Genomic DNA, 27968 nt, shown 5'->3' on the forward strand with positions numbered 1-27968 from the left:
ATGCCCAAAGTCTTCCTGGTGAAGAGGAGGAGCCCCGGGGTCTCCGTCCGCAGCTGGGATGAGCTCCCGGATGAGGAAAGGGCAGACACCTACATCCCAGGTGAGCGCCGCGCGGGGGCTGGGCCTGGGCGCGGGACTCCCGGGGTGGGGGCGGGGGTGGTCGGGTCCCTTCGGCTCCTCGGCGGGGGCTGGACTCCCCACCCCTGCCCCCTCTTTCCGGACGGGGGGGTGGTCCTGGAGGAGCGGGAAGATCAAGAGTGAGAGGCTGGGGAACCCGGGACGCCCTGCGCCCCCTTCCCCCTAGTGGGCGCCGGTAATTGCCCGGCGGCGGGACCGTTGGCTGCTGCGCGGGCCGAGGTAAACCAGGAGGGGAGACTGAAGGCCAGTAGGGGCTACTCTCAGTCCCACGTCCTCATGGGGTTGCACCAGGATCCGTCAGCCCTCCGGGCTAGGTGGGTTGAGGTCAGACCCTAACCCCCTATCCCAGCGAGAGGAAACTTGGCGTGCGGGGTCCGCAGCCGCCCAAGGCCCTTGGTTCCTTGTGGGCGCGGGGACTGGGACGGAGGAGCCGCCCCCCGAGCCCCGTGCTCGCTCCGGAGGCCCAGCCGGGGACTCGCTCGCCCACCGCCGCGTGTTGCCCACTTGGCCAGGTGCCCAGGTCCAGGGCGGGGCGGCGGCGGCGGCACCGCCCGCAGGTCAAACTGCCGCGGACGCCCGGGCCTGACGCCGCGTGTCTTGTGTCGGGGCGCCGCCCCTCCCTCCGCAGTGGGCCTAGGCCGTCTGCTCCACGACCCCTCCGAGGACTGCCGCAGCGACGGCGGCAGCAGCAGCAGCAGCGGCGGCAGCAGCAGCGCGGGGGAGCCTGGAGGCGCCGAGAGCAGCTCGTCCCCGCGCGCCCCCGAGCGCGAAATCCCCGAGCCCGGCGACTCCGAGGGCCCGGGCGGACACCTGGCGGCGATGCAGCGCCCGGTCGCCAGGTCGAAAATCAAGGTACGGTGTCGACTCTGCCCCCGCCGCCACCTGCACCACGCCCTGGCGTCGGGCTCCGGGAGCCCGCGCCCCTCCCTGCCGCGCCCGCCCGCGCACTCGGGCACCCGTGCACCCGGGCACCGAGCGCGCCCTCTGCGCTGCTCCTGCACCTGCCTCTGGGTCTCGGCCAGGGCGGCTCTGCGCGTCCTCTTGTCTGCTGGGTAGCCAGCCGCCCGCGCCGCTGAGCCCTGGAGGCCGGCTCCTGAGCCGGCACAGACCGCTGGGGTGGCCTCTGGAACTGCCTAAAAGACCCAGGCCCAGCTTCCTCGCTCTGGCAGCCCATTCTGTGCGCAGAGCCTGAAGAATCACCAGGCCGTCGGGGTTCCCGGGTTCGGAAAGGAGGGACCCAGGCTCTCAGGAATTCCATTCTCTGCGGCGCATTCCTAGGGCTATGTGAATTCCGAGTTTCACACACTTCCTTGCGTTCTGGAGACAGTGGCGGCAGTTTGGCACACAGTGGACCTCTCACAATAACAGCTATTCCCGTTGACAATTATGAAGTGTCCGTTAGACTGGAGGTCTGTGCTGGGCACTTTAAATTTGTCCTGCCTCTCAAATCTTCTTGAATTAAATTGATGGATAAAGGGGTTCAGCTGCAGATTGCCTCAGTGCCCCGCCCCCAGTGGGTTGGAGTGTTTGTTACCCTGCATTATCATTCTTCAGTCCCCCCCTCCCCAAGTCTTCTAGAATTGTAGGCGACATCTTATCGGGACATTCATCTGGCTTTTCTGGGTAGAACTTCCATGATTGCCTGCTCAAATGTATCCGCTACCCGCAAGATTAAGGATTCCCATTCCACTGATTTGGTCGGCTGGAGCCAGGGAGTGGTGTTTTAGGAATCACATGACCCCATTTCCTAGCCTGGTGGGACTCTGCGGGCTTCAGGCCCTGGGTGGTGGGCGATAATTCTTGCGCGCGCCAGGGCGGTCCTGCAGCCCTGCCGCCCAGGTGGGGGTTGGGGGGATGGGGAGGAGGAACTCTAGTGTTTGCTGTGGATTGGGTAAGACTAGGTTACTTTTCCTGGGCGAGGCCATCCCTCCCTATGCATATTACTGGTTCCTGGGGTTTGGCTTGGGGGCTGGCTAGGGTGCATTTGGTTATGAATTGAGGCTAGAGGCTGGAGCCAAATCCTCTGGAAAGACATCTTTAAAGGTTGCTACGGCGCCCGGCGCCTGCTGCTTGGTGTTAAGTGGGCTGCTGAGGTTCAAAGTCAGCTGGCCTGAGGCTTTGCTGGGCCAGATGGGGTTAAATGGGAGGGGACAGTTTGCCGGAGGCTGGCTGGTAGCTCTGCCCTCCAGGAAATTCTACAAAGTGTCCCACTTGCATATTTATCACCGGGCTGGAAGGACAATTGCAACGTTGTTTTGGGATTGACTGTAGTCAGTTTGCCCCTCTGTCCCCCAATTTCCCAGATTACACTGGGAAGAAAATGGCAAGGGAAAAAGATCCAGTCCCTTAACCAACATTTTAGGAGCTCTCTCTTGCCCCAGGCAAACAGCGCCATTGGAACCCTGGATTAAAGGAATAAATACACACCACGGTCTTATTTCTATGATCTTGCCTACATGCTGCCCCCGGGGCTGGGGGGTGGGGTAGAGTGTTACCTCCTCAAACTTAGCACAGCTTCCGGAGAAGTTTCATTTGTTTACTGAGGGTGTTTAGATTCCTTTTCCCTCTCAGCCTCCATCCGAAAATAGGAGACGTTTTGGCATTAAGATGCTCCAAGCCTCCAGTATTACCATCTGTGGTATTGGCCGTTTTCAAATGATTGTCCAAATCACCTGTGACTTAGCATATTGCGTAATTTTAGAGTTCTGTGCAAAACCTGCTGCTCTCTTAAAAATTCGTTTCTTACCCAGAAGAAAAGGAATGCCACTCCAGGATGGGGCCCCTATATGATGCATAATGACTGAGTTTGAATGACTTCAAGACGCTCGCAGAGCAGAGCAGTCAGCTTAGAGGACTAGAGGACTGGCAGGTTTGAGCCAGTGCCCTGCAGAGAGACAACGTCCCATCTAACATTCAGTGCCTGCTCTGTGCCAGGCAGCCAGGAGATAAAAATGTTCCCTGCGTGGTGTTCTAGAATCATCTGACTGTAACGGTTAAGCCTCTACGCTCTGGCCTTGTCACTTCTTAGCTGCCTGACCTTGGGCAAGTTGCTAAGCCCTCTGGGCCTCAGTTTCCTTGTCCGTGAAATGGGAATAATAATGATACCTACCTTATAGAGTGGTGAACATAATAAATGAGTGAAGAGGGGAACATGGTAGGTGCCCATTAACTCCAGCTAGAATTATCAGGGTTGGTGGGGAGACACAAATATTAATTATTAACTCTGTTACAGCAAAGGGACTGCTAAAGCACAGGCCAAGATGTATTAAGTTCTGAGCAGGGGAAGGTTTCTTGGTGTGGATTTGAGGGCAGTGGAGAAGGGGGAGAGGCAGGCTTTAGGGCAGTGGCATGGGCTGAGCCCGAAGCTTGAGTAGGTAAAGGACTCAAAGTTCTGGTACCCGAAGATGGAAAATGGACCTGGTAGGGTCAGAGAGAAGAGAAAAGTGGGAGGTGAGGAGCTGGGACAGGTCGAGATGATGAAGGGGCCAAGCCAAGAGGTTTGGATGCTCCTTTCACAGGCACCAGAGGTGGGGGGGCGGCGGTTCTGGAAGGGTTTTGAGAAGGAAGACCTCACTCAGTTGGGTCCATCTTAACCAGCCGTGTTAGGGATACATTATCTGTCCTGAGTCTTAGTTTCCCTGACCTGTAAGATGAAAAAGCAGTAGAATCGGCCTCTCAGAAGGGTTGGTTAGATGAAATGAGGGGTGCAGAGGGCCTAGCACTTTTGTGTGTGTGTAAATTGGCACTAGGGGGTTAGCTAACAGTGATGTGTGGCAGCTTTCAAGCTCATCTGTTGGTTCGCCAGAATTCTATAGCAGTGGCCAATATTTTGTGGCTTACAGTGGGGACAAGGGATCTGCCAATCTGGTTGTGCTGGTGAGCGGATCTAGAAAGGAGTTGCAGGTGCTGGTTAGGGAACAGGCCTTTTCCAGCCTCTCTGCCTTATGACTGTGTGCCTCAGGGCGGTTTGCAAAACTGTCTCTTCACTACTGAGGATTCAGTAATTTTCCAAACAGATCGAGGTGGAGAGATCATGTGTATCTCAGAAGGCGGTAGTGACAGGCCCAGGTGGCTTTCAGTCTCTTTTGTGCTGGTCCCATTTGCAGGACTCCAGCTGCAGGACAGAGCCCCCCAGAAACCCTGATAATCATTGCCCTTCCTTTGAAGGTTTATCGGAGACTAAGTAACTCTGAAGTTAAATCAGTTAGTTGACGGACATTTTTCCTTCCTGACTCAGTGGCTGGGGGGACCCAGGTGCAAGTACAGAGTAGCAGGTGAATCTGTCTTCTCCCCTTTTCCCCTTCTGTTGGCCTCTCCCAAGGAAACTTCAAAAGGAATTGAGTGTAGAATTCCTTCTAAAGTATTTTGGGTCTTTTACCTGGCTCTGTTGTCCGAGTCTTCAAGTCGTGCCAGACGTAGGAACGTGCGATAGTCTTTTTCCTTTCCTCCCATCGGTTGTCACCCAGCCCCAACAACCCATAATCCGTGGCCATTCCTGCTCATCCAGCCCCACCCATCCCGACACCTGATTTTGAAACAAATCTCAGTTATCATATTATTTTCAACCATAAATACCTCAGAATGTGCCTGTAATAGGTGAAGGCCAAAATACATGATCACACCCACATCAACAGCGGGGTTCACATTGCCGATTGTCTCATAAACTCGTATTTTTTTCAGTTCGCTGAATCAGGTCCACGTACTGTCTACACATTGTAATTGATTGACGCGTCTTTCAGTTCTCCTATAATTTGTCTATGCTCCCTTCATCTCTTGTCCATGTCCTTACAAGGTAATTATTGAAGAGATGAGTAATTTGCTTGGAGAGTTGCTAACAATCTGGATTTTGAGGAATGCATCACCACGGAGTCGAACGCTCCTTGGTCTTCTGCGTTTTCTCTACGCGGGTAGTTGGTTCTGTAGCTGCGCTGCCCGCTATGGTAGCCAGAGTCACACGTGACTGTTCAAATTAAACTACGTAAAATTAAAAATTAAGTTCCTCAGTTGCATGAGCCACATTTCAGGCGCTCAGTAAGCATGTGAGACCAGTGGCTACCGTATTGGACTGTACAGATTAGAACATTTCTGTCATCGCAGAAAGTTCTTTTGGGCAGCACTGCTTTAGATGCTTGCTCAGGTGTATTTATTTTAGCTAAAAAGTATGTCGGGGGGAGGGTCATCTATTAGCATCGAGAAGCACACAATATTTGGTTGTCGCTTCGTGCCGTTAGCAGCTGTCGATACTCAGGGTCTAATTAGGGGCTGTGATATTCTGCCCTTCATTTCTTAGCCAATATTTTTGTATAGAGATATATTTCCCCTCATCTGCTGTTTGGTTCCCAGTGAGACCGTTCATTTAGGAAAGACCAAGTAAGATTCCCTTTATTTACCAGTTTTCAAGCTAATCTTTTGGTTCACCAGAATTCTATAGCGATGGCCAACTTGTTTATTTTTAAAATATTGTTGTGAATCTTGGATTTAAGTGGTTTTTAAAAACCCATCCATTTGTCGGTTGGAAGGGAAGATAAGCTCTGTCCCTAACTCCTTGCCTGTCGTCTTTTATCTCCCGAGACACAATTGGATGCCCCTTGCCCCTGCCCCCATTGTAGCTCACTAACCGTGTCCCTGATGTTTGGCTGACCAGACTTCTCTTCTTGACTCTAAACCCACCAACGGCCGGAAACATTCCTACCGGGCTTGTATCCCCAGCACCTGGTACAGTAATGCCTGACTCATAGGAGGACATAGGTCAACAAAGACCAGAAGTACAGGCGGGGAGGAGGAGTCAGCAGTCCCTGGATATAAATGACAGCATTTGGAAGAAAATAGGAAGCAAGAAGAAAACATAGATCTGGGAAAATATCTGGAATAGATGCTCAAAAAAGGCTAAGTTAATTAGGAGAAAAAGGAATAGGAGAACCATGTAAGTGTTCATTGCACTGGCTTTTAATCTGAGCATGGATGCAGGGGTTTAGTTGCAGACAACAGAATCCATTGTAGTTAGCTTCAGCGGAGCGTGGTTAATGATAGGGTAATAAATGCGCTAAAGAAAGACCAGGATACAATCCCAGAGCCACCGTGCAGAACTGGACCTCTAAGGGAGCTCCACCCTACTGCCTCCATGGCTGCCTGCTCCTGCATGGGGATGCTTCCGCCCAATGAACTCAGGCCCACATTCAAATCTCCTGATACTGCATGTAAATTGGCGGAACCCCAGTCACATCTAAAACCCGCAGCTGCAGGGGAGTCTGGGAAGTGTAGCTGGTAGCTTTTGAGCCTCTGCAGTACAGGAAGGGCCACCAGAAAAAGTAGGAATAGATGCTGAAAAGAGTGTCCATCCGTAGGCTCCACTACAGGGACCCTTAAAGCTTGTGTGGTCCAGTCCCCTCATTTTCAAGGAAAGAAGGGGAAAGCCCAGAGGTGTTTCACTGAATTCAACAGTTTTTGGTAGCAGAGCCCAACCCAAGGATCCTAACTCTTTTAGGGTGGTTGCATTGCATTGTGGGAGGTACCTTTGACACTTTAGCCATTAGCGTTGACAGTCTGACATGAAGCTATTTCTCACCATGATATGAGACAAACAATAGGATTCATTGCCTTTCTCTCCCCCACATCATGCCCAGACCCACGGGCCTGTCCAGGGGAAGTGTAGGCACATGTTTGCAGGCAACAGGCCACATCCAAAATCTCAGTGTGGACACCTACAAGTCGTGTGCCCACAGGCAGGTTAGATCTCTTGGAGCCTCAGTTTTTTCCTGGATTAGAAGGATGTACTCTCTTCATTATCTCTGCATTTGAGAAGGTTCTCCATTCTACCATATAGCGGAGTTGTGAACCCTCAAGAAGTGAGTGGTACAGGGACCAGGAGGGGATTTTTTATACCAAGAGAATTGGGCAATATGCTTAGCATGTTTATTTATTTCTTTATTTTTATTTTTTTTCATTTTTTTAAAGATTTTATTTATTTGAGAGAAAGAGAGGGAGAGAGAGAGCACGAGCAGGGGGAGGGGCAGAGGGAGGACCTATGTCCTCCTGAGTCAGGCATTACTGTACCAGGTGCTGGGGATACAAGCCCGGTAGGAATGTTTCTGGCCATTGGTGTGTTTAGAGTCAAGAAGAGAAGTCTGGTCAGCCAAACATCAGGGACATGGTTAGTGAGCTACAGTGGGGGCAGGGGCAAGGGGCATCCAATTGTGTCTCGGGAGATAAAAGACAACAGGCAAGAAGTTAGGGACAGAGCTTATCTTCTCTTCCAAACAGCAAGATGTGGGGCTCGATCCCAGGACCCTGCGATCAGACCTGAGCCAAAGGCAGATGCTTAACCAACTGCGCCTCCCAGGCGCCCCTGTTTTTTTTTTTTTTAAGTAATCTTTGCCCATCGTGGGGCTCAAGAGTCCCATGCTCTGTCAGCTGAGCCAAGCAGGTGCCCCTTGCTTAGCATGTTTTAAGGCTGAAGCATAGCAAGTGTGTCCATGGGAATCTTATTCAAATGGCCACCACCTTCACAGTACTCTTCCACAGGAAATAGGACCATTAATAATTTAATAAACTTGTCTGGGGGAAGCGTCAACAGAAAATAAAGGATTTTTTTTTCTGCTTTAGAAGTTTGACAGGTAAATGACCTTAGCCAGCTTTGAAGTTGGTCAGAGGGCCAGCCAAAGTCCCTATCTCCCCAGACACTCCTGCAGTTTTCAGCAGCCCTGATACAATGATCGGTTTGTTTTTGCTGCAAAGACCTGTTTTTTTAGAAGAACTAGAGGGAAACCTATGTGTTTTTTAAAATGAAAGTCGAGATCCTGCAGAAAACAGGACAGCAAGCAAAAAAAGCCCCCCCCCCCAACCCTGGCCATGGGGTTGGAGAATCACTCAGTCTCTCTCCATCTTTCTTGCCCTGAATTAATCTCCAGACCGATGTCACCTCCCACCGTCCATGGTAGCTCCCCCATTTCATTAATAAGCCTTTTGCGAAGTGTTAATTTTGGATTAAGGGTGAGACTGTTAAGCTTTTCCAGAAGGTAGCATGGTGTATATACCACCCCGGCAGGTCTGGAGCGGTACCCTATAATTAAACACATTAGTAATTTCCGTATCAAAACACATGAATATTGACACCAAATGGGATGAAGTCTGCATCGCTCCGTGTCTGCTCGGGCCCACTTTTATTGCCAAAGGGAGATATGTGAGAATGTTGGTTTTCAGAGCTTTTTGGATTTCAGAGTCGTGGAGGAAGGACTGGGGGTTGGCAGCTCACACTGAAGGTTAGTTCCCTTTTTTTTTTCCCCATCAGAGAGAAAATTCAAAAGGGCAACAGAGAAACAAGAGATTTTGACCAATTACCTTTTTTTTTTTTTTAAGATTTTATTTATTTATTTGACAGAGAGAGAGAGACAGCCAGCGAGAGAGGAGACACAAGCAGGGGGAGTGGGAGAGGAAGAAGCAGGCTCATAGCAGAAGAGCCTGATGTGGGGCTCGATCCCATAACGCCGGGATCACGCCCTGAGCCGAAGGCAGACGCTTAACTGCTGTGCCACCCAGGCGCCCCTTGACCAATTACCTTTTATTCAGGACCACAGAACTTTGGAACTGGTCTATGAGTTACGAGTTACTGACCTCCATGCCCTTTTTTTTTTTTTTTTTAAAGGTTTGTTTATTTTATTTGAGAGAGAGAGAGCAGGGTCCGGAGAGAGTCTTAAGCAGACTCCACGCTGAGCATGGAGCCTGACTCTGGGTGACCTCAGGACCCTGAGATGGTGACTGGAGCCAAAAGCCAAAACCAAATTTGTCACTTAACTGACTGTGCCATCCAGGCGCCCCCTCCTTTTTAAGTAGCTTGTCTTATTTAATTCTTTAACAATCCTGAGAGGCAAATACAGTTACTGTCCACGTTCTACAGGTGATGAAATTAAGGCTTAGAGAGGGGGAGTAACCTGCCTAGGCCCCACAGACTTTAAGTGGCGGAGCAAGGGTTGAACTTAAGAAAGAGGAAACAGACTCTGCTCTTAGATCCTCAGACTGCCGAAGATGGCTGATCTAAAACCATTTTATCATTTTTTAAAAAAGTAATCTCTACACCCAACGTGGGGCTCGAACTCACAACCCCGAGATCAAGAGTCACATGCTCCACCGACTGAGCCAGCCAGGCATCCCGCCGTTTTATCATACTTACACGTGGGCAGTTGTGGCTCAGGGATATTACATGACATCCCACAAGCAGGTGACGGCAGGTGTAAGCTTTTATTTGATGGTCAGCATTCCCTGTCTGTTCATGCCACTCTCATGTTATAACTACGTAGGCCAAGACGTAACTAGTTTCGGTCTACTACTTGCAAAGTAGCCTAACGAGATAAGATTGGTCAACCTTATTTTGAACTTTTAGGAGATCGGGTGTTGGGTATAAACCTCTGTAAACATTGTAAAGATGACCCAGTGACCTGGGGAGGGATTGCTGGTGCTCTGGCCCGTGGGCTGTCATTCCAGGAATCAGATGTGTCGTCTGAATCCTGCAGCCCATCATGGAAGAGAACGTTAGGAAATGTGGCAGATCTGGTGCTCTGGAGAGAATGTGATACATCTCTTCCTGGGCCAGTTCCCTATTGCGCTTTCACAAGTAACCCCACATTTATCCTAAGACTTTATTTATTAATTTGAGAGAGAGCACACGCCAGCACAGAGTTGGGGAGGGGGGACAGAGGAAGAGGGAGAGGGAGAAGCAGACTCCCCGCTGAGCAGGGGGCCTGAAGCAGGGCTCGATCCTGGGACCCTGGGATCATGACCTGAGCTAGAGGCAGATACCCAGCCGACTGAGCCACACAGGCGCCCCTAGCAGCCTAATTTATTATCCTGTATTCTAGTTCTGTGGAATGACTGGGCTTAGCTGGGCCATTCTTGCCCGAGGTTTCTCTCGTGGTTGCGGTCAGATGGCAGCCGACTGGAATCTTCTGGAGGCTTGACTGGGCTGGATCACGTGTCTGACAGCTGACACTGTTTCCTTTTTCTAGCTGCTTTAATTATATGGTTCTACCATCTTTTTAAAGCCCCTGTTGATGGACATATAGGTTATTCCTGGTCTTTTGCCATTACAGATAGAATTTTAGGGCACCTGACATGTGAAATATACTCTGGGATAAATTTCACATTTAGGAATTTTTCCTACAAATAGTGCTTCCTTTCTGAGAATTGAAATAGTCTGGCAGAAGCTAGCTTCATTAGCCATGGTCTTTTGCCATTTAATTAACTTTACATCTTTCAACAGGGCCCTTTTAAGGCTTCAAATATAATTCACTAATGTCTGGGTGCCTGATTGGTCATAGATAGAGAGAGGTGGCAAACAGTGCTTCTCGGATTCCCTAAATGAGCCCGTTGGTGCTGGCTCAGTTTGCCCTCCTGTGGAATGGGGATGTATAGGAAGATGGAGAAATGGAAAATTTGCCTTTGTTGAGGCACACTTGGAGAATTTCTATTTTTGTTCCAAGAAAACCAGAGGAAAACTCCTCCTGGGACTGGGGCGGGTGGGGGGGACTTAGTTCCCAGTCTCCTCCCCCATTCTCATGTTCTCCCCTCTGTTAAAAGGCTTTCTGTATCTCGGTCAGATGATCCACTGGCCCTGCACTCCTTTAAATTGTCACTAACCTCCTTTCTCTCTACCCTTCAAGATTTTATTCTTTTCAAACAAAATAATGCCAGTGATTTGAGGTTTTCACCCTGGACTGTGATAGAAGATGTCCATATTACATGCAGAGCATTTTAAAACAGGCATTTACCAAAAGGCTTAAAGTAAACAGGAGTTCAGGTTTGGACTATAAGTTGGCAAGTCCTTAAGAACATCCTGCAGGAACAGTTCTAGCTTTCTGCACGTTCTTAAACTACCTGGGTCGGTTGTCTGTGTTCTGTTTTATTAGGCACTCACCAGCTCTCAGTGACCTTTCTCCTGTGTAGACTTGGCCTTGAGAAGCTCCAGGTATTCAGTTTGCCAAGACTTGGGTCATATTTGTCTTTTTTTTTTTTTAAAGATTTTATTTATCAATTTGAGAGAGAGAGCGTGCGAGAGAGAGCACCAGCCGTGGGGAGGAGCAGAGGGAGAGGGAGAAACAGGTTCCCCGCTGAGCAGGGAGCCCAGCTCTGGACTTGGTCCCAGGACCCTGGAATCATGACCTGAGCCATCCAGGCACTCCGAGTCATATTGAGTCTTTTCACATCGCTTCAAGGGCTGCAGTGCCCAGAATGGGGACTTCCAGGCAAGGAGAAGACCTGCCCCATCCTGGTGACAGAAAGAAGAAAGTCTTGGGCTCAACCGGGTCTCCCTCAGGACGAGGGCCAGGCCCTACCCCTTTGGGGGACACAGGGCAGAGGTGGGGTGTGAGCAGTTGGAGGCCCAGGCTGGCTACCCACTGGGTCAACAACCCAATCCCTGAGGCCATCCTCCTGTGTGCCCTCCAGAGGCCCCTCTGCCTTTAAATACAGCTGAGTTTCTTTAGGACCCCAAGGTAGAGCCCCAAAGGGACACTGCCCTGCCCTGCTGCCCCAGCTCTCTTGGGCTCAGGCTAGCCATGTGGAACCCCACGCAGTCTCCTGTTGCCCATTGCCCTCCTCTGGAATATTCTTGGCCGTTGCCCTTCTCTTCCTCCTCATCTTTGCCTGGCTGAGGAGCTCACTTCCTTGGAAGCACCTTCCCTCATACTCTACGTCTGGGCTAGGTGCCTCTCCAAGGTGTCCGTTATGCCCGGAACTTCCCAGATATCAGTGGCCTTTTGATGGGTCTGCTTCCCCACTAGACCAGCAGCTTCTTGGGGACAAGCCATCCTGGTGACTGCACTGCCTCCAGCTCTGAGTACAGGGCCTGTTGCAGATCGGGCACTCCATATGTCTGCTGAGACAAATTAAGCTCCACGCGGACGAGGAGGCCGACCGAAAAACTGTGTTCTGGGGTCTTGTGCCTTCCCCAAGTCTCTTAGTGTTTTGCCACTTGTGAGCCATTGCCAGTCACCACTCCGCACTGGTCTGAGTCTGAGCTTGGGGAACGGGGCGCAGGAATGTGCACAGACACTTGCTGACTTCTGCAATGGGCCCTGATCTTAGGGGTACAGAACACGGTTTGGGCAGAAGCTGCAGTAATTGGAGAAGCTGCATCAGGGAGGGAGTAGTTGAGCTGGGTGTTAGTGGAGGGCAATTACCGAGGGCGGAGGGAAGTGGAAGGGTGTTGGAGGCTATGGAGGTGTTGGGCCAGGCAAGGACCAGCTCTTCCTGTTAGTGATGTTTGTATGAAAATCAGGTTATTAGGCCCTTTTGTAAATAGCAGAGCAATTGGCTCAAGCTTCTAAAGGATTTGATTTGGTAAGTAGGAAACCTTTGATGAAAATATCAGCTCTGGTGTTTTTCACCACTTAATTATAGATTCAAGTTTCTGCCTTAGAGGTGGCCAGCATGGTTGGGGGAACATGGGATGGGAAGCTCCGAGCCTGGGGTTTGATTATTTTGCTGAAAATGAAGCTGTGGGATCCTGACCAAGTCACTTCCCAAAATGATCATTTTATGTGTTCATACTTTGGTGGGTCAGGAGCTGGGGCATGGCCCGGCAGGGCAGTTCTACTCCGGGTGGCATTGACTGGAGCCACTTAGCTGATGGCAGCCATGGGCTGGACACCTCAGTGCCCCTCCCAAGAGCCTTGCCCTCCACATGGCTGCTTGGGCTTCCTCACAGCATGGTGGTCCTAGATGTCTTACATGGAAGCTGGCTTCCAAGAGGGAACAGGCGGAAGATGCAGAGACTCTCTCTCTCTCTCTCTCTCTCTCTCTCTGTCTTTTTTTTTTTTTAAAGAGCACTCGCACACATGGGGGTGGGGGAGGGGAAGAGAGAAAGGGAGAGAGAGAATCCCAAGGAGGCTCCGTGCTCCCTTAACACGGAGCCCCAACGAGTGGGTCTTGATCTCACGACCCAGAGATCATGACCTGAGCCAAAATCAAGAGTCAGATGCTCAACTGAGTGAGCCACCCAGGCGCCCCAGCTGCGAAGTGTCTTGAGACTTAGAACCTACACAGGCCCTGCGCAGATCCCAGGGGAGAGGACAGGGTTTCCATCTCCTGATGGGCGGAGCAGCGTGCAGGCACTGGGAGGAAGGCATTGACTGTAGGTCTGTCTTCGGGGACTCTGTACACAGGCTCCACGACCTCATCAGGACCTGGACTCCTTTCTTTCTGCTCTTCCGTCCCCAGCACTGGCTTCCCCCTCGATGGTCCCGGGTGGCTGCTGAAGCTCCCGCCAGCAGGAGGGAGCAACGCAGGAAGAGGGCACCATGTTCCCCCACAGGAGGGGTATATGCCATTGGCCCACTAGTCCCGCTGCGTGACTTGCCGTCAGGCTGGCAAGGGTAGACGGTCGGCTGGGGGCCCTTGTGCCCAGAACTCAGAATTCTGTTCTGAGGAAGGAGGGAAGAATGAATGCTGGGGGGAGCTGCCAGTTATTTCTTTCCCAAACCCGCTCGGAAGTTGTAGGGGTCGGGAGGCCCGGTCTGGCCAAGCCTGGAGACACACAGGGAGGTGCGCTCCTAGGCTGAGCCCACGGGGTGCGCCCACCAGCACTGGGGCCCTCACCCTCCCTGTCTCTCTGTCCCAGTTCACCACAGGCACGTGCAGCGACCCCGCGGCCCACAGCTGTGAGCTGTGCGGCAAGGCCTTCCGCCTGCAGCGCATGCTCAACCGGCACCTCAAGTGCCACAACCAGGTGAAGAGGCACCTGTGCACCTTCTGCGGCAAGGGCTTCAATGACACCTTCGACCTGAAGAGGCACGTCCGCACGCACACAGGTGAGGAAGGGGCCGCGTGCTTCGCGGTTGCTTTGGTCCTTCTGGGCGGTGGCACTCCTGCTCCTTGGCCACCAGGGAACCAGATCAGGAGCATGGGGCAGGGTGGCATTTCTGGGAAGACGGCAGGTTGGGGCGTGTGAGGCCAGTGCATCCGGGCTCGCCTCCTGCTTATGCCACCAGCCAGCTGAGCCCCTTGGGCTGGGCCAGCCCCTTTTCTGACTCTCTGAGTTTGCGGTCCGGCCCCAGGCTCCCCGGGGGCATAGTTTGGCCACCGTCGGGCTGACTGCCAGAATGGATTCCCGTGGTCTCCCTGCTGGTGTCTCTTGTTCCTTTGTTGGGATGTAAGTCTGTCTCAGAATGAGCTCCTGAGAGGTCAAGAAGAGAAGGAAATGCTCGACTCCTATGTGAGGCTGACAAGTGTCTTCCTCCCCTTGGTCCTTCCTCAGTACAATCTGGGTCCCATCTTCAAATCCCCGTCCCGTCCTGTCCCATTTCATCTCATTTCAACACATCCCGTCCTAACCATTCAGCCCCATCCTGCTCATGACTCATTCTCCCTACAGCCTCCTAGAATTTACTGATCCTCAAGCCCTTTCAGAGTTTGGGGTTTCCCCTGGCATCTTGGTGGGATAGAAGAATGTCCATGCCTCCAGATGGAGATCCCAGCTCTTCTGTCCTCACACAGGGCCCTTCTCCAGTCCTGTGTATTCAGATTTCTTTTATAGCCTTTATCAACACTGTTTTGTTCGGAGAGTGCTGGCCAAGAGCTGTTTCCCGGCCTGGGAAGAGTCCCCTCCACCTGAGAGAGTGGGCTGGCATACTCAAAAGTTCCTTTTAAAAAACCTTTTCTAACGTGGATTTTTCATTTAAATGTAGCATGCACGCAGAAGAGCACACAAATCATAAATGTATAGTTTGGTGAGTTTAGGAATTTTTACAAAGTGAACACACCCATATAACTAGCACCGAGACCAAGAAACAGAATACAGCAGTCCCCCTTATTCATGGGGATACATTCCAAGACCTCAATGGATGTCTGAAACCACAGGTAGTACCAAACCCTCTCTATCCTATATATACTTACCTACGACAAAGTTTAATTTATATATTAGGTGCAGTAAGAGATTAACAATAATAACTGGTAATAAAATAGAACAATTATAGCGATATACTATAATAGAAGTTAAGTGAATGGTGTCTCTCTCTCTCAGAATACCTTATCGTATTATACTCACCCTTCTTGTGATGATGCGAGATGATAAAATGCCTGTGTGATGAGATGAAGCGAGGTGAATGACTGAGGCACTGTGACGCAGCGTTAGGCTACTACTGACCTTCTGGTGATAGGTCGGAAGGAGAACCATCTGCTTTTGCACTGTGGTTGACCGTGGGTAACTGAAATCACTGAAAGCAAACCCACAGATAAGGGGGACTACCGTGCTTGCAGCCCCCAGAAGTCACCGCTTTTCCCTGTGTCAGTATCCCCTTCCCTTGGTCTCGGTGCCTGATTCTGAGCGTAGTAGAGATGGAATCACATAGCGTGTACTCTCCGGGGTCTGGCTGTAAGGCTTCTTTCTTAGTCCGTAGCACCAGTGAATCAGGAAAAGTTTGATCCCTGTGTGGCCAGGCTGGCACCTGAGGTTGGGGCAAGGAGAGTGCTGAGGGAGTGGTGGGCTGACGGGGATCGGGTGGGTTTGGGTTGCAGACCCTGACCCAATGATTTGGGTGTAAGCTGTGTTTTTGGGTGGTGATCTCAGGAAGCACAGTGAGGAGTTACAGAGGGGAGACAGGAAGGGGAAGACAGCCGATAAAAGCAAGCTAATGAGCAGGTTATCACTGTGGGCAACTGGGGCTCAACCCCACTGGGGACCCTCTGAAGAACCATGTAGAATGTACTGCAGAATTGCTCCAGAGGTGAGGAAGCAGGGATGTTTATCCAGTAACTCCCATCCCTCCTTGATAGGGTCCATCCTGGGAACCTCATTTCCTAGGCAGCCCCTTGCAGGTCTCTGGTGTGTCCTGGGGAATCTCCTCATGCAGAGAGGTGCAGGAAGCCGCTGACTTTCCTGGAACTGAGGTGACCCGGTAGAAGGCTGGGGGGTGGGGGTGAGGTGTTGACAGTGTCCTCTCAGGGAGAAGAAGGGTCAGCAAGCGAGGGGGGTAGCTTGGCAGAGACTGGGAGTCCCTGCGGAGGGTGACACAGCCTCTTTAGACGGCAGCAAGCCACGAGTGCTCACTTTCCTCCATGCCAGGCCCTCAGCACTTGCGCTGCTCTGTCAACCCCAAGGCGGCAGTGAGCCCCACTTAGCAGATGAGACCAGGCTCAGGGAGGTCAAATAACCATAGGTGGTGGAGCTGGGAACCAGACCGGCTGGTGCTGGACTTCATGGTCTTCCATTTTCTCAGTCCCCTTCGCTGTCCCCTTTGCCTCCCGGGGCCTTCCTGACCCAGGTGTCTTCCCGAGGCTGGGGCCTCACCAGCTTGCCCCATTCCAGTTTCTGGAAGCCTGCTTGCCCTGCAAGAAGGTGCGATGAGGGGCCGCTCAGGCCTGGCACAGACTGCACGCTGCAGCCTGGGGGCGGGCAGGTTGCACGGGAGGCTTGAGTGTGTGTGCGTTCTGTGGTGCCAGTGGTGCCAGGATACCCACAGAGCGAGCAAGGAAGAAGGCCAGCATCTCAGACTCCTGAGCTCCTCCCTCTCTTGCTCCTCAAAGGTGACATTTCTAGTGACTCATAGAGGGGCTGAAAATTACTGAAGTTGGTGAATCATAATGCCTTCCACCTAGTGCTTTCTCAAAGAGCTTCACGGTTTACCCCATGAAGGGGCGGCATCTAGGAGGGGGAAAGCTGCAGCCGTCCTGGCCAGCACTGCAGCCTCTGGCCGTGGGTAGCCGCCGAGCCCCCAGCATGTGGCTGGTTGGATTAAGATGTGGTGTTCCGTGTAAAACCGACACAAGATTTGGAAGATTCAATGCAAAATAAGAAGTAAAACATTTCAGTTTTTGATGTTGATTCCACGTTGGAATGGTAATATTTTGAATACATTGGGTTAAAATATATCATTGAAATTAATTTCACCTGTTTTCTTTTTCCTTATTTATTTATTTGTTTTTTAGAGAGAGAAAGTGATCATGTGGAGGGGGAGGGGGCAGAAGGAGAGGGAGGGAGAGAATCTTAAGCAGACTCCACACCTAGCACAGAGCCTGTGTGGGGCTCGATCTCACAACCCTGAGATCATGACCTGAGCCGAAATCAAGAGTCGGATACTTAACCGGCTGAGCCACCCAGGTGCCCCTCTTTTTACTTATTTTAATGAGGCTACTGGACATTTTAAGATTAGAAAGTGGCTTGCGTTTTAATTTCTGTTGGGCAGCATTGAATATAAGATCGAATCTACAGGTAGTGATTTAAAATTTTTCAAACATAATTTTGACTTTTAAAGTGATCAACGAATAAAATTAAGGAAATGTCTTGAACCTGTTTTTCCTGCCCTGGTTTATTTGCTGCTGGAGATGTGCCTCCAAGTAATAAGGGACCAGAATGAGGAGCAAAGGGCTTACTGACAAATTAGGCAGTAGCCAACGGAAAAAGGATTCCTGGCTCTGGAGATGCGGCCACGCCAGCAGCGGGAGGAGCCGCCATCGAGTCCTGGTGTGAGGGGCCTGCCCTGCCTTCTCTTGAGCTCTACACAAACCGTTTTATCAGTAAAAAGAGCAAAAATTTGGGATTCTCAAACATTTTCAAAGTTCATGTAAACAACGTGATTCCAAAAGATCTTACCAGAATTCTGCGAATTTGGGTTTTGATTAAGACGTGAAGGTCGGGGGCGGGGGGCACCTGGGTGGCACAGCGGTTAAGCGTCTGCCTTCGGCTCAGGGCGTGATCCCGGCGTTATGGGATCAAGCCCCACATCAGGCTTCTCCGCTATGAGCCTGCTTCTTCCTCTCCCACCCCCCCTGCTTGTGTTCCCTCTCTCACTGGCTGTCTCTCTCTCTGTCGAATAAATAAATAAAATCTTTAAAAAATTAAAAAGTTACAAATTGAGCTACCCTATGATCCAGCCATTGCACTACTGGGTATTTACCCCAAAGATACAGACGTAGTGAAGAGAAGGGCCATATGCACCCCAATGTTCATAGCAGCAATGTCCACAATAGCTAAATCGTGGAAGGAGCCGAGATGCCCTTCAACAGATGACTGGATTAAGAAGTTGTGGTCCATATATACAATGGAATATTACTCAGCAATCAGAAAGAACGATTTCTCAACATTTGCTACAACATGGACGGCCCTGGAGGAGATAATGCTTAGTGAAATAAGTCAAGCAGAGAAAGACAACTATCATATGATTTCTCTCATCTATGGAACATAAGAACTAGAATGATCAGTAGGGGAAGAAAGGGATAAAGAAAGGGGGGGTAATCAGAAGGGGGAATGAAACATGAGAGACTATGGACTATGAGAAACAAACTGAGGGCTACAGAGGGGAGGGGGGTGGGGGAAAGGGATAGACCGGTGATGGGTAGTAAGGAGGGCACCCAGTGCACTGGGTGTTATACACAACTAATGAATCATCGAGCCTTACATCGAAAACCGGGGATGTACTGTATGGTGACTAACATAATATAATAAAAAATCATTATTAAAAAAAAAAATCTTTAAAAAAAAAAAAAAGACGTGAAGGTCGGATTTTTGCTATTGACGATTACAAGTAAATGTATTTAGACCAGAAGCGAAGATGTGTGAACACAGATGCGGTAGACAGCAGTTGAGCGAAGGCTGTGTTGCTTAGTCTGACTGGACCGGTCATGACTAATTTAAACACTTACCTGGGATCGCAGGACCCTTCTTTTGAGAACTGTAGCGGCGTCAATGAGGTGGACAGAGAGAGGCGTAGAGAGCCAGGATTGATCTCTTCTTCCCCCGCATCTCCTGTCCTGTACTGGGAGGGGCAGGGCATCTAGGGAAAGACTCAGAACACAAGGAGACATCTCGGAAGAGACCCAGGGAAACCAGAACCTGTAAATGTCTTACCTTAATATCCAAGTGGATGAAAGAAAAGATTAAGGTTTGTTTTTTTTTTTTTTGGATATCTTCACCAAGGAAAAAGTAACTCAGAGTGTGTGTGTGTGTGTGTGTGTGTGTGTGTGAGTGAGATGGGGAGGGGGGATGTTAGTCATGGGGAAGGGGGGACGTTAGTCAAATGACATCTGATTCAAGGTTGGAAGACAGAAACTGATGTACAAAAAACTAACATTTTGTGAAAATAGATCAGCAAACGAGGGGCTATTTTCAATCCAGACCGTCTTGGGTCAGGTTCCCTAGAAGCAAATTCTGAGATGGTGATTCTTACAAAATGATTTTTTGAGGGAGGGGTCAGAGGAAACCTGGAGGGAAGAGGGAGCAGGACAGGGCAGGGGCAGAGGGTGAGCAGAGATGGGGCCTCAGCCTGGTCCCACGGGGGCTTTGGGGTGTGAACGGCACTCTAGGCAGGTGGGGGACACTTGGATGTCAGTCAGAGGGCTCATCCATTACCCACATAGTAGAGGAAACTGATCTACTTAACTGACAGGACCACTGAGGCCAGCGTGGGAGATTCTGGTCAAAATAGAGAGCAGGGGCCATGAGCTTTAAAAAAAACGAATGTGGAGCGTCTGGGTGGCTCAGTCGGTTAAGCATCTGCCTTCAGCTCAGGTCATGATCTTGGGGTCCTGGGATCGAGTCCGGCGTCAGGCTCCCTGCTCAGCCAGGTGTCTCCTTCTCCCTCTCCCTCTACCCCTCCTCCTCCACACACTCTGTCTGTCTCTCTCTCTCTCTCAAATAAATAAATAAAATCCTAAAAAAAAAAAAAAAAACAATGCATATTCAGTTTGCTGCCTGTGAAAAACATCACAGGCCTGTTTTTAGAGAAGATTCTTTTGGCTTTGTTTAAATGTTTAGGTTGAACCAGCTGGGATGCATCCTAAGAATGGCCATCCATGGAAGGAAATGATTTGCTTTCGGTGGGGGTGCGGTGAGACCTGTATTCTAGAATAAAACGTAATAGCCGGCATTTGCATGTGCCAGACTCAGCACCAAGCACCCACCTCACTGCCCGGGAGCCAGCACCACCACTGGCACCTGGGTGCGTGTTGGAGGGGCAGAACCGCATTTACGGAGGGCCCCAGCACGTCAGGTGTGGCGTGGGCATTGCTTAGTGGTGTGGTCAGATGTGCCAGGCCCTTCAGACAAGTCCAGCATTTATTGAAATTATTTTATTTTTCTTGTTCGGAAAATGCCTACTTATTCCGTAAGAGACTCCAGCCAGTGCAGACCAGAAAGCGTAAGCCACTATAAACAGCTGAAAAGGGCACACGCATCTGTGGGGTCCCCAGCTCAGCCTTTAGGGCGGTGGTGCCATGAAGTAGAACCCACGTTGGTTATAACTTTATGACTGGAATAAAGGAGTCCGTTCAAGGCGCCTGCCAGTCCTGTGGAAGCTTCTAGAGTTCCAGAGAAAGCGAAGCTGAGGAATGCAGATTCGAGGGCCGGGGAGGGGGCACGGGGCCCAGGCTGCAGTATCTGCCCCACCCCTTGGGACGCCCTCTGGCCTTATCTTCCATCGGGCCACATTGAGAGGGATGGGAAGGCAAACAAATCCCATCTTGATTGAAGAAGAGGAAACAATGGTGTCTTTGTTGGGAGCCTACAGGGAAGGATTGACTGGTGGGGGGAAAATGCAGATTGGGAGAAGTTTGCAGTGGGGCAGATGGCAAAAAAAAGAAGGTAAACTCCACCACTGGGGGGTTCAAGGCTGTCTGGTGGGATCACCTCCTTCGCTCCTCAGGCTGTCCCTGCTCTATTTCATTTTGACTTACTTTTTAGCTAAAAAAGCAACAGGAAAGGGGGAAAAAGTGAAAGAAAAAAAAAAGTAAGCCTTCCTCTCCCACCAAGCCCTAAAAGTTCCACACCTGAAAGCAAACCACCATTTAATGTTTCTCCCCCGAAGTTGTTAACACACACTGCTTTTTTCATGTCATATGTATCTTGGACGCTGTTTCATATCTGCACGTAGACACACCTCTTTTTAATTGTTGTCAGAGCATTTTTTAATAGGAGATTACGATTTCAAATACAGAGGCACCATCGTTTTCCCCTTGTCCCAACTGATGAACTTGTTTCCATTCTCAGAGTTTTCTTTCCCTCCCTCCCTTCCTCCCTTTTTAAACATCAGACTACCATGAATACTCTTATACATCCTTTGTCTACCTGTGTGAGCCTTTCTGTAGAAAATTTCCCTGAAGTGGGCCAAAGGGTAGACCCATGGTGGTCTTTGGTGGGCATGGCCACATTGCCTCCCGAGGAGGCTCCCCCAAGGAGGCCTGTAAAAAGCTTCTTGCTGGAGTTCATGTTTGTATGAAGTTCAGTAACGGAGCACAGGGCTACGGCAAGGAGAGCAAGCAGAAAGCACCAGTCGTGAAGAATTTTCTTTGGCGATGTGGGATATGAAGCTTGATTCGGTAATAGGAATAGAAAATTTGAAGAGAAGAAACCCTTTGGGATAACCCAACGCAGTATTTTTTGGATGAGTTCACAGAGGCCATACGGCACAACATTCAAAAGGGTCACAGGAGGTCACAGGTCTCTCCACCAGATACCTAATGACCACATTGAAAACAATATCCCCTTTTTTCCCCCACTGAAATAAACAACACATCCCAAAGTGCATGCAAATACAAAAAGTGTGTATAGAGAGCCAATGTTAGGACAAGTACTACATAAGTGCCCACCAGCCAGTTTATGAATAGAGCCTATCCGTGTTCTGTTGAGCTGAATTATAAACTCTTTGGAGCTGTACCCTACTGAGTACTTAATACGTGCTGGGCCCTTTGCAGGTGACGTCTCCATTAATCCTCAGAGCAGCCTCCTCAGAGGGGGTATGAATGTTATCCCCATTTTACAGGTGAAGAAACTGAGGTTCGGAGGGGTTCAGCCGTCTGTCGTGGGCTCCCGTGATGAGGAGCGGGTGTGTGATGCATGGGTTTTCAGAGGCCTCGGACTCTTGCTGTGTGGTGTCAGGAGGTTAATGGTGTCTCTTGTGGGCACGGTGTTTTCCAGTTCTGTTATCCCACTCCAGACATGGACAGGGTTGGCCTTGGCTCCAGAGTGGGTGAGTCTCCAAAGTCAAGGAGGCCTTGGCGTCAGTCCCCTTTGCCCAGGGGTCCTCTCTGGCCACCTTCATCTCCCACCCACCCCTGAGTTCATGGGAGGATGGGGGCTCCAAGAGGAAGGGGTTTGTTCCCAAGCCCAGAAAGGGTCACCTGGGGGCTGCTGCATGACAGCATCTGCTTGCACCAGTGAGTGATGGATGAGTGTGGTATTTCCAGAGAGGGGAGGTGAAGCAGGTGTGCAAAAGTCAGAACTGCCCTAACTGGGATTTTGGTGCCTGCTGTCTTCCACCCATCTTGGTGTCTGCGAGTCCCCTGTCCTCCAAGCCTGGTTCACATCCCACCCTCCCTGGGAAAAGCCCACCTGCAGCAGTCATCCCCATTCTCTCCATCATCTGGGTGGCGCAGGGCTCTGGAATCTCTAGCCTTTGCTGTCCAGGCCGTGCTAGGTGCTCTGCCTGCGGAAGGTGTCCGCTGACCTGTTGGATGCAGAAGGAAATGCGCTCCTGGCACGCTCACCTCTGCCAGGGGGCAGGGATCTGGCAAAGCCCTGGTCAGCAGCCACTTCAGATCACCTTTCTGGGTCACCAATGGGGTGGGGCTTCCTAGAGCAGGACTGGAAGCATCCTTTCCCTGGGGCCAGGAGCTTGTCTGAGGAACTTGGGGGGGGGGGTGTAAGTGTACTGTTCTCCCCACATGTTTAGTTTGGATGTTTTAGAACAGTAGTGGGTTATTTCCAGTAACTATTGAAAGGCGTAACCGGTCTCTGGGTGAATTTCTTTTTTTTTCTTTTTTTTTCTTTTTTAGATTTTATTTATTTATTTGAGAGAGAGAGAGCAGGGTGGGGAGAGGAAGAGGGAGAAGCAGACTCCCTGCTGAGCAAGGAGCCAGACGGGGCTCCGTCCCACAACCCTGGGATCATGACCCGAGCCGAAGGCAGACAGACGCTCAACTGAGTGAGCCACCCAGGTGTCCCTCTGGGTGAATTTCTATTGTTATGAGCTGTGGGTTTGAAATTAGGTTTGTTGCTTGATCTGCCGGAGGTTGGGGGAGCCAGCTGTTCTTACGGCCCAGAAGGCCCAAAGAGATACAAAGCCCTCTATGGCGTGAGCCTGAAACTCCAGGCAGCCCTGTTCCTTAAGTTTGTTTCTTAAATCTCTTTCTGTGGGCCAGTAGGAGGGGTTCCTTCATTCATTCCTTCATTTAAAAAGTATTTACTGAGCACCTATTATGTACCCAATGCCGAGGATTATAAAGGAGTTTCTTAACTTCTGACAGTTTTTCTAGAATGTGTGGAATATAAGATAGCCCAGCATCCTGCTTGAGTAGAATTGCATTGGCCCAATACACCTTTCTCACGTGAGCGTACAGAACGGGCTTCACGAGTGTGCTTCCGGATGGGGACTGCATGAAAAATGGAACCGATTTGGTCTGTTCGGGTAGTTGGATGGGGGTTGGAGGAAATATTTTTTTCCATTTCAGCTTCCCTTATCATCTGTGTACTTTGTGAACAGGAGGGGGGCTCTCTCGGCCCCCCCCATGAGCCCCCATTAGGGAAGTGGGGACATTGAACCTGGGAGAGAAAATACTGGGGTCAGAGCTGCTTTCAGACCGCAAGTGCCATCCTCATGCCTCATTTGGTATCATTTGTCTGTGAAGCCATCTGGTCCTGGATTTTTGTTTGTTGGGAGTTTTCCGATTACTGATTTGATCTCCTTGCTGGTAATGGGTCTATTCAAATGTTCTGTTTCTTCCTGCTTCAGTTTTGGTCACACCTCATTTGGCGTGGCTTTAGACCTGTGACTCCCAAAAAGGTCCCGGGACAAGCAGCCTCCACGTCATCTGGGAACGTGCTGGAAATGCGGGAGTCTCAGCCCTATCCCAGAATGAGAAATGCCAGGGCTGGGGCCAGGAATCTGTGTTTTGACGAGCTCCCTGGGTTGGAGGACTACCGCTCCACATTTTATTCAGTCGGGGGGTGGGGGGCTGAGACTCTGCATTTTCTACAAGCTCCCAGGGGATGCAGTTCGACGGTTGGTCTGAGCAGCACGCGTGAGGACCCGGACGTACAAGGCAGTCAGTCTGTCTCTGGCTTGTGAAAGGTGGCATTCGGGGACAGCCGTCCAACAAAACACCACGGTGCTGCTACAAAGGAATGAAACTGAGATGTAGGCACCAACATGGGAAAATCCTCCAGATTATTGTGAAGCTAAAAAAGTAGATTTTGAAAATATCTTTGGATAAGTTTGCTTCCATTAAAGCCAGGATAGTAAAATCATCATAAATTCCGTTTTTGTGTAAAAAAATATTTAAACATTTTTAAATGTGAGTTTTAATTCAGCTACTTTTCAGTTGTTCAGTATATTTTTTCCAACAGCTAGAACATTATGGGGAAAAGAATAACCATTTAAAAAATACATGAAAACATCTCATAGCACGCTCGTCTTTGCTTTCACCTCAGGCTCCAGGACGGCATTGTTGGGTCTTGTCCTGTTTAAGATTTTGATAACTGGTTTCTATGGATTTTTTTTAATGTGCTTCGATTTTTGAAATATTATCTCACTTGACTGATGAGTTTTTGGCATGCCCTTAAATTTTGCATCTGAGGCTTTGGAGATTCCCGTAGCGGATAGCTCTTTTGGCCTCCGGGCTCTAAGATGGTCCGACAGTGGGGGCCACCCCCTCTCTGTTCCCTGTACCTCTAAAGGCAAGCCTACGTTAGGTGTGACTTACATCAGTCCATGTGACATTCCGACCTCACAGTCAGGATGAGGGCTCTTAGTGGAAATCGGAAGGTCTGTGCTTTCACGAGGCTGAGCTCCCTGGTGTAGATGGCACATGGGAACTCTCCGTCTAGAAGGCAGGCCCCACTAATATTAGCCCCATGCTGAGGCCAGCACGAGATCTAGTTTGGAAACGCTTTCATAACTATAGCAGATGCCACCCACGTCCAGCCCACGCTCCTGGCTCCTGCCATTTCTGGGCACACCCATCTATGTTGCAGCTGTCCGCACCTGCAACTCTGCCTGAGAATGTTCTTGCTGGCACAAGACAGGGAGGGAGAATCGGCACCACCCAGGGACGGCCCCTAACAGGCTGCTGGAGCGGGAGCGGGGCGGGGGGAGGGAACCCTAGCCGTGAGGGGCAGGATGACGCAGAGGTGAGTGTTCTCCCTTGTCCCCTCACCTTGTCCAGTGGAATTGGACTCTGGTCGCTCATGGCAGTGACCGCCCTGCTGTCCCCACCTTGTAGGGCTCCTTCCTCTCACTGATCCACTTCACTCACCGACAAGCGCTGCTGGAGTCTTTGTCACCGGGTCTGTTTCCAGGAAAACCGCAACTAAAATAAAAACAAGATTTACTTTGCCCACTATAAAGTCAAAACAGTAAGGCATACAAGTGGGAAAACTGAAACCCTTCTCCCAAAGTCAGGTGGGGTTTCTTCACTAGGTTTGCATCCCTTGTTATGTTTGCTCACATGGATGTTGCGAAGCCTTGTAGACACACTTTGCTGCCTTAATCATTTTCCTCGTGTTGAGTCCCTGGTCATGCTGATTTTTTTTTCTTCCTATTTTTCCTACCCCTCAGCTCCTGGCAACCGTTTATCCACTCTGTTCCTATGCATTTGAGTTTTTCACATGAAAGTGGTACCACGCAGCGTTTGCTTTCTCAGTCTGGTTTATTTCACATAAAGCCCTCACGGTTCATCCACGGTGTTGCAAATATCAGGATTTCCTTCTTTCTCGTGGCCGAATAATATTCCATTATATAAATATACCGGTCTTTTTTATTCGTTCATTCATCGATGGGCGCTGAGGTTATTTGCATGTTCTTGGCTGTTGTGAATAATGCTGCAGTGAACACAGGTGTGCCAATGTGTCTTTGAGACCCTCTTTTCATTTCCTTTGGATATATATCCTAGATGTGGGATTTCTAGATCATATGGTAGTGCTATTTTTGATTTTTTGGGAAACCTGCATACTGGTCTCCATAATGGCTGTACCAGTTTACCTTTCCACCAACAGCGCACGAGGGTTCCCTTTTCTCCACATCCTCGCGGACTCTTGCTATCTCTTGTCTTTGATGATAATCATCCTAACAGGTGGGAGGTGGTATTTCATTGCAGCCGTGATTCACGTTCTCCTGACCATCAGCCGTGTGGAGCACCTTGTCATGTACCTGTTGGCTCTTTGCATGCCTTCTTTGGAGAGAGGGGCCTGGTTTTGAACCAGGTGGTTTGTTTTTTGGCTGGTGGGTTGTGCATCATGTTTTTAAATGGCTTCGTGGTTGGGAGGCTCTGGCTTGGCCGTGACCCACTGGTGATGTGTCTGCCCATCGACCTTGCAGGCATTCGCCCCTACAAATGTGACATCTGCAACAAAGCCTTCACCCAGCGCTGCTCCCTGGAGTCCCACCTGAAGAAGATCCACGGGGTGCAGCAGCAGTATGCCTACAAGCAACGCCGGGACAAGCTCTACGTCTGTGAGGATTGTGGCTACACGGGCCCCACCCAGGAGGACCTGTACCTGCACGTGAACAGTGCCCACCCGGGCAGCGCCTTTCTCAAAAAGACATCCAAAAAACTAGCGGCTCTTTTGCAAACCAAGCTGATGTCCACGCGCCAGGGGAATGCCAACCTGAGTGAGGAGGAGGAGAAGTGAGGAGGAGGAGGCAGCCAGAGCAGAGCAGCCGCGTTTACAGGGATTTGGGGTTTGGAAGGTCCCCCGTCGCCCACATCCTGTCCAACAGTCGCATTAACAGATGTTTGCGGATGGTCACGATCTCTGTGAGACATTTTTCTTTCTTTTTATTCTTTATTCTTTCTTCCTTTTTTTTTTTTTTTTTAGGATTTTCACCTGTGTAGGCAGAGGTTTCTTAGAGAGACGCTCATTTTATGGTGCCTTGAAATAAAAGTACTTCCACTTGCCGTGATACCCAAGCAAGGGAAATGCATTGTGTTGTTCCGAAAGAGTTTACAGGACTTACTTTAATAAATGAAATGTTCTCGTGGAACTCTCCTCATAAAAACAAAACAGAACATTGAGTTCTAGCTCCCTGTGTAGGGCCTAATGCGTGACATTTGACGTCAGGTCGTTTGGGGTGGCTCATTCTGTGTTGGCGGGTGAGTTCGAGGAAGCCGATCTTGAGCCCTGGGTAGGAGGGCAGATGGACCGGTGCCCCAAGGCTGATGGGCAGAGATGCAGGGGGTGGCCGGGGAAGGTCACTCATGGACGCTTTCGTCACTTTTTGTGGCCCTGGGGTTACTGTGGAGATGCTCTGGCTTTCTGGGGCAGGGACTTGCTGGCTGCAGGCGCTTGGCCCTCCCTGGAGTTTGGCCCTGGTGGAGAAGCCGCAAACGCTGGACCGTGAGGAATGCTTGCTGGCCGGGTGCACGCTGTGCTCTTGTGGGAGGGACAGCAGTCTCCTTCGGGGCATATGACTGCCGAGCGCTGTGACCTTTGGCCACCTGCATCTCCTTACCTGGGCGGCCTGGCCCCAGAGGCCCAGGAGGTTCACAATAAAGCAGGCCTGAGACTGAAATCGGGCAAAGGAGAGGCAGCAGCCTCTGGGGATGAGAGGGGTGGTTTCCAGGGTCCTTTCATGAGTGGAGGGGTAGCAGGAAGGGCCCGAACCCTCAGGGAACCCTGGTGGCCGAGAGAGATTTTCCCCAGTCCTAGGAGCTGCATGAACTGAGTGGAGTGCTGATTTGCTCTACCCTGCAGTCCTTTGGCTGCCTTCCCCTGGTGCCCCGGGTCTGAGGGCCCCAGTTTCATTTCCACCCTGGAAGAGAAAGAAAATCTTGCATCAGGACCAGGCTGCTTCTTGGTCTGGGGAGCATTTGGGTGATGGGGCCATTTTCGTACTTCTTCCTCCCCACCTCTTCCT

General features: G+C 50.6%; 1 protein-coding gene across 1 annotated transcript; it reads left to right on the top strand.

Moving 5' to 3' along the window:
- OVOL2 (ovo like zinc finger 2) lies at positions 1–27965 on the top strand. Its single transcript, XM_040637953.1, has 4 exons — positions 1–100; positions 767–990; positions 13748–13937; positions 26430–27965. Exons 1-4 carry the CDS (start codon positions 1–3, stop codon positions 26741–26743), a joined length of 828 nt encoding a protein of 275 aa, XP_040493887.1. The 3' UTR covers positions 26744–27965.
- Positions 27966–27968: the final 3 nt, after the last annotated feature.

This window comes from Ursus maritimus, unplaced genomic scaffold (assembly GCF_017311325.1).
Source record: "Ursus maritimus isolate PB19 unplaced genomic scaffold, ASM1731132v1 scaffold_22, whole genome shotgun sequence".
Lineage (NCBI taxonomy): Eukaryota > Metazoa > Chordata > Mammalia > Carnivora > Ursidae > Ursus > Ursus maritimus.

Bases quoted from the DNA above. Each gene is read 5' to 3' on its own strand.
- OVOL2 (XM_040637953.1), top strand. From the start codon at position 1: ATGCCCAAAGTCTTCCTGGTGAAGAGGAGGAGCCCCGGGGTCTCCGTC. The intron at 101-766 runs GTGAGCGCCGCG...CTCCCTCCGCAG, and splicing joins GGCAGACACCTACATCCCAG to TGGGCCTAGGCCGTCTGCTC. The intron at 991-13,747 runs GTACGGTGTCGA...TCTCTGTCCCAG, and splicing joins TCGCCAGGTCGAAAATCAAG to TTCACCACAGGCACGTGCAG.